This window comes from Caretta caretta, chromosome 3 (assembly GCF_965140235.1).
Source record: "Caretta caretta isolate rCarCar2 chromosome 3, rCarCar1.hap1, whole genome shotgun sequence".
Taxonomy (NCBI): domain Eukaryota; kingdom Metazoa; phylum Chordata; order Testudines; family Cheloniidae; genus Caretta; species Caretta caretta.
This window is the reverse complement of record NC_134208.1, coordinates 61,460,823-61,471,449: the sequence shown is the minus strand read 5'-3', so window position 1 is coordinate 61,471,449 and position 10,627 is coordinate 61,460,823. Positions and strand designations below refer to the sequence as shown.

At 45.5% G+C, this 10,627-nt stretch overlaps 1 protein-coding gene across 1 annotated transcript; it reads left to right on the top strand.

Moving 5' to 3' along the window:
* The first annotated feature begins 1,889 nt into the window (after positions 1 to 1,889).
* HTR1B (5-hydroxytryptamine receptor 1B) lies at positions 1,890 to 6,839 on the top strand. Its single transcript, XM_048845882.2, has 2 exons — positions 1,890 to 3,834; positions 5,742 to 6,839. Exon 1 carries the CDS (start codon positions 2,619 to 2,621, stop codon positions 3,771 to 3,773), a length of 1,155 nt encoding a protein of 384 aa, XP_048701839.1. The 5' UTR covers positions 1,890 to 2,618; the 3' UTR covers positions 3,774 to 3,834; positions 5,742 to 6,839.
* The last annotated feature ends 3,788 nt before the right edge of the window (positions 6,840 to 10,627 follow it).

Sequence of the window (10,627 nt, the reverse complement as noted above, 5' to 3'; positions counted from 1 at the left end):
GGAAGGTGCTAACCCCTTTAGCTTTTGACATTTTACCTGGCCCACTGCACAGAACAAGCGGCTGGCGACTGGCTGGGCGACAAGAGCAAACGTGCAGCTGCAGAGTGCGGGCTGCACCAGGATCACCGACCTGCTCCCTTGAACAAAAGGCTCCCTGGAGGTGCTGGTGACTTTGAGGACTCAGCACTCCCGGCGAACAAGAGCAGAGCTTGCCAGCTAAAGATTGACAGTTTCAATTGCCAGACGACAATGCGACGCCCGCTGAGGTTCCCGGGTATGAAAGATTCAATGAGATTTTTAGTGCTCTGAAGGTTTATGCATAAACAGCATGCACAAATCAAGTGTGTGTGTGTGTGTGAACTGTATACACACACGTACATATAGAGAATTCCCTTTCCTCTCCCTTCCCCAAACCGTTTTCTATACATCACTGAGAGACTCCAGCAGGAGCACCGAATCAATAAAAAATCTACATTTATTTTTCCTTGCAAAACTTTCCTTTGCTGCATGTGGGAAATGACTGAAACAGCTGCAAGGGCCACTTCTCAACAGCGCCCAGAAGTTAGAAATCCTGTACATTGTGTGTCCAGCCGGTACTAACACCACACACACACACACACACACACACACACACACACACACTTCAGGCTCAGTCAGCCGTGTGTGTGTGTGTGTGTTGATTAAAGCATCCTCTCCATTAAACAGAGTGTGAACGTGAGGGCGGCGGCGGCGGGGGGGGTTCTAAATGACAGGGTGATAATGCTTTAACAATCGGCTATTTGCTGTCTAGGACTTTAAATCCACACAATAAACGGGGATTTACACAACGTTAGTCCATAGAAGCGCTGGGCTCCCATCAGAGCGCTCCCCAGTCCTGGGGTTTCTCGCGGTGGGGCGGGGGGAGAGATTGCGACTCCGAGAGGAACCCGATAAAACTAGACCAATTCACTGGTTTATTGCCGGAAATCGAAGGCTGGCAAACAACAGATTACAGCTATCAAGCTAATAAAAACCACCTACTGCCGCCCTAAAGCCTAATCTCTGACCCCGTCTACTTGAGCGCTTTTCTTTGTAATCTGTTGTTTGTTTGCCTTTCCCAACCGGATACTGACTATATCTGAATGCAAAACTTCCCTAGCAATGTACGGGATACGGGTTCTGGAACGAGGATGCGCACACCGTGTGAATGGGATGCATCACTCGCGGGCAATGCTCTGGGGTGGCGGGCGAGCTGGGCTTGGCCTGCCTATGTTTAAGCAGTCCAGCAGCTGCGGGGGGCCGGGGGGGGGCAGTTTCCAACAAAAGCAAATGCAACTTCCGCAAGGACCCCCTCCAAGGGGGCTACAATACAGAAGGGCCGCACTATCGCCCCAGCATGCACAGCCTGGGTTAAAATCAGGGGGCGGATAAGAGATAACAGACGTTACCAAAAGACAGGATCCCTCCCAAAAGCACCAGCCATCCCCGCCCCTATCAGGGATCGCTGCAGCCCGGGGTCTCGGTCTAAGGTCCCCAGCTTTGCAGGCTCCCTGGCCCCTCGCTTGCAGCTTGTTTCCAGCGCAGAAAAGCCCCCTCGGGCAAACCCCAGGGCTCAGGGTTCCCGCCCAGGAGCGGCAGGTAGGGCAGGGGGGACCAGGCGAGAGATCCGCCGGAGCGAAACGCGGCTTGGGGCTTGGCCCGACCCGGTTCCTCGGCCCGCTCTCTCCTGCGCTCACAGCCTCGGGGCGGGCAGCCGGAGTGGAGGGATGCCCCGGGCTCCGGTGGGAGAGGAGCAATGCACTGCCGGGAGGGGGGCAGAGGAAAGGGCTGCCGCGGGCGCTAGGACCCGGAGGGAACTTCCCCGGGCAGGGGGGCGGGTGGTGAGCCGCCGGGAACCCGCACTCGGCACCGCACGAGTTGCGCTGCTCCGGCGGCTCCGAGCCGGGCTGTATATAAGGGGCGGAGGCCGCGCGCCTCTCACTCCCGGCCGCGCTGCTGCCTGCCGGAGCCCAGCCCCTGCCTGCCCCCGAGCGCTCGGCGGCCACAGGGGCGCCGCCGCCTTTGCCGCCCGCCGCCCCTCGCAGCAACTTGCTGAAGTGGGCGGCGGTGGCGGGGCAGAGCTCCCGCGGGGCACCAGCGAGGCGCACAGGGCTCCCGCCGCGTCCCCCGCCAGCCCGGGCGGCCATAGGCAGGGGAACCTCCGCCCGGCCCAGTACCCGAGGCGTCGCGCTGTTCCCGCCCGGAGGCTGCGGGCTGCCCGGGGAGCGTGGCGGCCCCAGCCCCGCAGGCAGAGCCGCTCTGAACCCCGCCACAGCGCGGGGCGGTTTCAGGCTGGCTGCAGCCGCGTGTGCTAATGCACCGGCTCGCGCGGTGCCCGGGTTTCGCTGGCGCCACTGGGCAGGGACCCGCCGGGGCGCAGGAGAAGCGAGAAGGCTCCCCATTGGATTGCCCGGCTCGGGCGGGGATGGGGAGCGTCGCCTCTCCGCAGTCCGTGCCGGGGCCGGCGGAGTTGGAAGAGGTGCAGCCCGCTCCGCAGGCGATCGGTTTCCTGGCGGGGGGAGCTGCCCTGCCATTTGCCGCCTCGGGTTGCTAACTCAACGCCCGTCAGTTTGCCGACTGACGCTTCGGCTGAGAAAGTGATGGAGCAAGCGGCTCCCTGCCAGCCAGCACCCGACAACCTGAAGGTGCTGCAGACCAATGACTCGTACCACGACCGCAATTGCAGTGCAGCGGAAGGGATCTACCAAGATGCCACTCCGCTCTCCTGGAAGATAGTCCTCACCATTATCTTGGCTCTTATCACTCTCGCCACCATGCTTTCTAATGCATTTGTAATTGCAACCGTCTACCAGACGAGGAAATTGCACACTCCGGCCAACTATCTCATAGCCTCCCTGGCTGTCACGGACCTTCTTGTGTCTATCCTTGTCATGCCCATTAGCACCATGTATACTGTGACCGGGAAATGGACTTTGGGCCAGATCGTCTGCGATGTATGGCTATCTTCGGATATTACTTGTTGCACAGCCTCCATCCTCCACTTGTGTGTCATCGCCCTGGACAGATACTGGGCGATCACCGATGCAGTTGAATATTCTACGAAAAGGACTCCCAAGAGGGCAGCGGGCATGATCGCTTTGGTCTGGGTCTTCTCTATCTCCATCTCCATGCCGCCTTTGTTTTGGCGTCAAGCGAAAGCGGAAGAAGTTTCTGACTGTGTGGTGAACACAGACCACATACTGTACACCGTTTACTCCACAGTGGGAGCCTTCTACTTCCCCACCTTGCTGCTGATAGCCCTCTATGGAAGGATCTATGTGGAAGCCAGATCTCGGATTTTGAAACAGTCGCCAACGAAAACAGGCAAAAGATTAACAAGGGCTCATTTAATAACCGACTCCCCCGGATCATCGTCATCTGTCACCTCCATAAACTCGAAGGCCCCAGAGGCTTCCAGTCCAATCGGATCTCCTGTATATATGAATCAGGTCAAGGTGAAGATCTCGGATGCTCTTCTGGAGAAAAAGAAGCTCACGGCCGCTAGGGAGCGGAAAGCTACCAAGACTTTAGGGATTATTTTAGGAGCCTTCATTGTCTGTTGGTTGCCCTTCTTCATCATCACCTTGGTGTTGCCTATTTGCAAGGACGCTTGCTGGTTCCACATGGCCATCTTTGACTTTTTCACCTGGCTAGGATATCTCAACTCTTTAATCAATCCCATAATCTATACAATGTCCAATGAAGACTTCAAACAAGCTTTTCATAAATTGATGCGTTTTAGATGCACAAGCTGAATGTTGAATGCATTGTGTTCTCCCGGGCTGCTTGAATACACTTTTGTGTCTGATTCTACAGGTAGGTTGATTATTGTTACAATGTTGTCATTTCTCTAAAAGGCTGCTCTAATGGGAGAGCGAAGTTCAATCAGGCAAGCAGGGCTTTGCTTCCCTTCAGAGGGGCGAATCTGTAAAAGTTTCTCCTCTAGCCCGGGTAATGACACTGCTGCTTCTGATCCCGCTAAGTAGCAATAGCTCTAAAAAAAATCACTGTTGTCTCTCCTGGATTATGCCCTCTAGAGCCCGTAGAGCACTGTTAGGAATTGGAGAGCTTTTGGACACCTCCTTTGGACAGATCTACAGCTTGGCAGTACTTGAACTAGAAGTTTATCGCCCAGCATGCCCTAGGAGAACTTTGTGTATCAGCTGTCTCTGCAAGTCCTTTGGCAATGTCTCGCTACAGCTATCTTGCTCTTTGTTTCTTTAATTTAAAACATGACGGAATGAGCCACGTGGACTTTATAAGGTTCCAAACCTTAGTTTGTAAGCGGACAGAGCAGACAGCTGGAAGAATTGGCAATGATGGGTTGAGGCTAACCACCTTATACTTGAAACTGGGGGCAGGGAGGGGTTATTGAGTATGAAAATAGCAACCCCGTTGTGTTTGTTTTCCCGCAGCTGTGTGACTTATTTCTGTTTAGCTATTGTCAAATCACGTTTAACAAATCAAACTAAATTGTACGTGCGCTCGTGCCAAAGCCTGCAAGCTGCTTTCATTTTATTGCCGCTACACTCTTCTGACATTTTACATATTTAAACTCTCAGCCAAAGGAGGCCCATAAGGAGTGACTCACACCAGTTTGCTGTTATTTCCACATATTAATACAATCATTTAGCCCAATTAATGTTAAACAACCCTGTCTTTTTAAGATGCCTTTGCTCTCTAATCCAATTCTGCCAATCTGTCTAGGGCGGAAAAAAAGCAGAAATTAATTCAGAACAGTAGACTGGTCAAACGGAAGCTAATCTGATTACAGTGACACTGGGGTCGAATTAAGAGAGCCTTGGCGTATTTTCTCCGTGCAGGACTTTTAAAATGCGAAGTATTTTCTCTTTGCACTCATTCGCAATAACATTCCTTTCACTTCTAATCCCCTTCTCATGCACCATTATGCACCTTCAGAGACCTGCTCCCTTTCCAATAGTATTTGTAACGCAATATAGTAAGAACCCCGCTGTAGCTCCGGTCTCTTGATTACTCATCTCCTTGTGAGGATTACATGAAATACATGGGCCATCTGCCTTAGAACAAATAGAAATGGCAAAGGTAGCTAGTTTCAGTGCTTCTGGTTTTTGCTCAAAGAATTTGGGAGTTTTGGGGGCAATATTTAGATAAAACTAAGTGCCAGAGTTAATGTAACATTCACTGGGAGGAATGAATGTTGCTTCCAGGTCGATAGTTCATACTGAACTGTGTAAGTGCCCGCCCAGCCTTCTCATTTGCACCTCTCAGGAGACTGATAAGTAGTTACTTCTCTAGACAGAAAGATCAGAAGATTTCACTGTGCAGTTGGAGCTTGATCCAAAACTCCAACATTCAATATGAATTTTTCTATCTATTTCAACTAGTTTGGATCTGGCCCTGTTTTAGGAGTGACCTTAACTTCAGCACACTATGGGTCCCATGCTGCCTTTGTACACCCACAATTCCCTTTGGCTTCAAAGACAATTTTGCCTGAATAAGGGTTGCAGGATCAGGATCATTTGAAGTAAGATGATTTTAATATAAACATTAACATTCTATACACAGTCCCACTAAATTAAGTGTCCTAAAGGATTCTGTTTACTTCACATGTTGAACAAATGTGCATTTAGCATAATATGATGTAATATATATACTTTTCAGTGCCATTTTATGCAGAATACTTACTGTCTTTGTTGTGACACTTTAATAATTCTATGAATTTTTTCCCTTTTTGTCTGCAGAATCAAGTTGCTATTGTAAAGACACACTGCTTGAACCCCTCCCGCCCCAGTTGTCAGATTCATGATGCTGCAATAACATCAATACATACTGCCACCAAATTGTTCTGCCCTGCATTTCAATGTAATGACTCTTGCAAAGATGCTTTTCCAAAAAACACATCTCTTACAAAAAGAGAGCAACTGCAAATCAAGATTTAGAACTGATCGGGGTTGGAAACAAAATTTGAGAGTAAAACGTCTATTTATTTTGCAGGCTTGCCTTTAACTTTTCTCTTGCAAGTTGTAGGGGTGTGCATAATAGTTGTTTGTGTCTGTATGAGCATAGTTGTACTTATGTGTACCTGTAATTTCTTTCTTTCAGTGGAAAGAGTTGTTAACTTTACTTTAAAAAGGGACTGGAGGAAAACTGCAGCATTTAAAAATAGGAACATAAACTGTGTAAATGACTCCTTGGGCAGAACATGTGTGTGAAGCAGGAGTGTGCAAAATGTTATATTTGTATTTGAAACAATAGTAAATACAAATACTGTAGTAATAAGAGTCCTAGATGTATTCAACTGCATCACACATGGCTGTGTCCTCGGTTTATCCTTTAACAATTGCTATCTCTCGTATTATAGTTTCCTTCATAAGTTAAACAGTTCTACTCAAACATTAAGGGAAAACAAAGTTCTGTGCTTTACCTTTAAACAACTGGGACTAAGTACTATTTGATGTTGTAACTGAAGTTTTTTCTATTTTTGTGTCCGTTGCACACCCTTACTGCATCAAACACTGGAGAATTTAGACCATCTAAAATACTTAATATTGATTATTCTACTCTGTAGGGAGATGAAGCAGTTTGCTTTGTTAAAAGAGCCACAGCACCTGCAAAATAAATACCCATAATCCTGGATAAACTGATGTCAGACATCAGTGAAATAACTTTCATTTTTTTTCTTTATTCAGCTAAGATCTTAAGACAAGTCTACTTAAGTCCAGCAGTCAAAATTAGTTTCAGACTGTGGCCACCTGCTGTGATACAAATGCATTGAGTGTTCCTCCTATGTGTAACTGAAAATGAAATACAAACAATAAAAAGCTTCACTGTGTTCTCAAGAGTATTTAGTAGTAATTGTGTTACTAACAAGAATATTTATTGGTTCACTTGGCTTTCTCAATACTGTCCTTATAGGTAAAGATCATTTGATGTATCTATCATTCAAGACCGTGATTGATGAGGGCTAAAATTGTAAGCTGCAATCAGCTATCAGGTTTTTAATAGAGTGCTTCACTCTTGAGCCTTTCACTGTCCTTAGGTATAACTTCTATGTTTATTTTCTGTACCATCACAGATAAATTTCAGTAATATAAATTACATGCTTAATAAAAGCACAGCTTATCGCAATAAGAATAAACAAAACCTGCTTAGTCACCCAAGTGACACAGTAATTAATGCTCCTATTGAAAAAAGAATTATGCTAGACTAGACTTTGTTTGTAGGCCTATCAAGAGAAATATGTGGGATTTAGTCAGCTATTATCCACATATGCTTGCCAGGAGAATCATTTAAACAATATAAATTTACATATTTAATTCAACAGCAAATACCTGAGCCTTCATCCTTGCACATCCAAAGCTCCCATTAAATACAGGCGTGTGTGTGTATGTGCGCATACATGTGCACAGAATACAAAACATAGCTCACAAATTGCAAGCACAACCAATGATCAAAATACATTTGTAGAAAGCTGATAAAATCTAGAAGGCTTTCTTAAGACTGGAATGGCTAATTACCACCACAAGTTTTTAGAAAGTGTTCTTTTTAATTATTAAAATACAGCATTGTTTTTTCAAAATATAGAAAAGTTTTTTTCAAACATTGGCTTAATTGATAGAAGTGCTGCAGTGCCATTTAAAATGTCTCTTTAAACCTGATTTTTAGAAATTTTTGTGAAGCCAAAAGCAAAGAAGAAAGCATTTAATAATACTTAGCCTACACTATATATAGTACCTTTCATTTTCAAAGTTGTTTTCAAACAGTGGGCCAGATCTTGTTCACCCCAACCAGCCACTGATATGGATAGGAATTTTGAGTGTCCAACGAAAGGAGGATCAAATCCATAAATAAATTAATACTTATAACGTCCCTGTTATATCAGTTTTATAGCAAGGAAAAGCGCATACATGACTCATCAGATAAAGCCATAAAAGAAGTCAGTGACAGAGCCAGGATTAGAACTCTAACATCCCTTGTTCTCAGATCATTAGACGAAGCCTTTATTTCCAGTCACTGTAGGACTGACACTAGAGACTACTGACCCCTAATTGTGATGTGAAAGTTTTGCTAAATAGTAGCAGAGATAATCCATCAAGGGATTATCTGTGCAAGTTTATGATGAGTCTTTCTTTGACCTTCCAGCACAAATAAATATGCTTCAGCTAATAATAGTCACTGTTGGGAAGACAATCATGGTAGAGATTGCACTGAATGATTAGAGGCCAGAACAAGAAATCTTGGATTAAACAGAAACCACTTTAATATATCCCCTTGTTACAGGATTTACTATTGGCTGAACACTGACCATGTATTTCAAACATGTAGCTAGTAAACCATTCCCATAGGAAGATCTGCAGATTGAAAAGGCACAGTACAGTACGAAGTGGCAGTACTCATGGAGCACAGGGATTCACCAATAGGTTAAGTGTAAGCACCTTTCCCTTCCCACCTCCAAAGATACACAACAGAGTGATGTGTATCGGGAATGAAGTTAGGGGAAATATCAGTCAAACTTGTCTAGTAAACATGCAAAGCAGAACAGCAGAGACCACTCTTACAACCTATATTTCAAGATGGAAGAAACCCCTCTGCCGGATAGAAGCTAGGAACGTCTGGCCATAGGCCTAGGGGCAGCCACTCTACCCAGCAATAACTTCATTTTGGCATCTACCTTCTTAGGGAAGGGGTAGATCACATTGACAGCATGACTTCTGATTGAAGTGGGCTGTTAAAGCTCATGGGGATCCAGGGAGCAGCATGAAAGGTTTGGTTCAGACATGCCAGAGATCTGTGGATTTCCCCATAGATTTTAGGGCATCTGCAGGATTAGAGAGTCATTCCCTCTTACTCTTTTGAATGGTCACAAGTTCCACAGGAGATGATGGGGCATCAGAAATGTTCGCTGGGTGAAATTAACCATTCCCCGCCTCCACTCTGAGTAGAGGAGTTGTCTTATGCATCTGTCTTTAATGAGCATGTCCTTCATAATCTTGTCAGTAAATTGCTAAAATCCTAAAGGTGCTTAGCACACAGTGTATTAATCCTTGCTTATGAAAGCAGCAGGTCTTGCTATTAGATACAATCATGATTTTTGCACAGGGCTTGAACATAATAATATGATGTTGTTAAGAAAAAGAAGAGCTGGGCACTGAGGTCTGAAATACCAGGAGTCTGTGAGCTCTGTGCTTCCCATGTCTGGAGATAAAGTGTACATGTGACAGTGATGTTCTAACATTGCTGGTTGATCAGCATGCAGGTAAAGAGAGACATATTTGTGAGTAGTCAAGAATAATCATAGTTAAGGTAGTGGCTCTTAGCCTCACAGCTACCACTTTCCTGTACTCTTAACAGGCATTTCCATCTCTCCCATTCGTCACACCTGCACAGGATATTTAAATCAATGATAAAATCCTCTTTCCTCCCTTAATGCAATGGTTCTGAACCTTTCCAGAGTACTGTAGCCCTTTCAGGAGTCTGATTTGTCTTGTATACCCCCAAGTTTCATCTCACTTAAAAACTACTTGCTTACAAAATCAGACATAAAATCACAAAGGTGACACTGCACACTATTACTGAAAAATTGGTTACTTTCTCATTTTTACCATATAATTATAAAATAAATCAATAGGAATATAAATACTGTACTTACATTTCAGTGTATAGAACATAGAGCAGTAAAACAAGTCATTATCTGTATGAAATTTTAGTTTGTACTGGCTTCACCAGTGCTTTTTATTTAGCTTGTTGTAAAACTAAGCAAATATCTAGATGAGTTGATGTGCACTCTGAAAGACCTTTGCATATCCCCAGGGATATGTGTACCCCTAGTTGAGAACCCCCGCCTTAATGCACTATGCAGCAGCAGGGTAAAGTACAGCCATGGCATACATTTGAATGCTAGAAAGGGGCTTGGCTAGTTGCCAGTGCTCTGAAGGGCATGTCCAGCCACACGGACTTTCTGTCTATCTGGGCATTTGTATCATACAGATCATCATGGCATCTGAGCATTCTGACCTGGCTTGCAGCCCCTGCTAGAGTTTGTGAGGTAGCAATGGTGCTTACTGTTCCTTTCTGGAGTAGCAGTAAGGAGTGCTGTAGAATCCTGTGCTGACATCTCCCTACCCCATCCCTGATTCCCTTGTGCCATCCTACCCTCTGTTAGCATATCGGTTACTGGCCTTCTGATTCATAGCGCTTTCCCCCATGAACCCTTGGTGAGTGAGGGCACAGTTTTGCTTTAAGTGAGCACCTTTATTCACTGTTCACAAGAAAATCCAGAAAACCCAAGTAAATCCAGTGACTTCAAAAAGGAAGGGAAAGCGAAAAACGGAGGGCATTAGCCATCATATGAGAGCAAGTGATGTAGTTCAGATCGTTACATACAGCTAGAGCTGCTGTGCAACAGAATACACTTTTGAATCATGAGGTGGATGTTTGGTGCACATTCTGTATTAATCCAAGTACAGACATTTTAATCAATTCTAAAAATGTTGCAGGCCCTGAGGAATAGGAGAAAAACAAACATAAAACCAGTTTTAAGAAATGGAGCAGGGAGGAACTAGGAAATCACAGAGCAGTAAACATGGTGCTAGGAAGGATTCTAGAGCCATTAATGAATATACAGCAA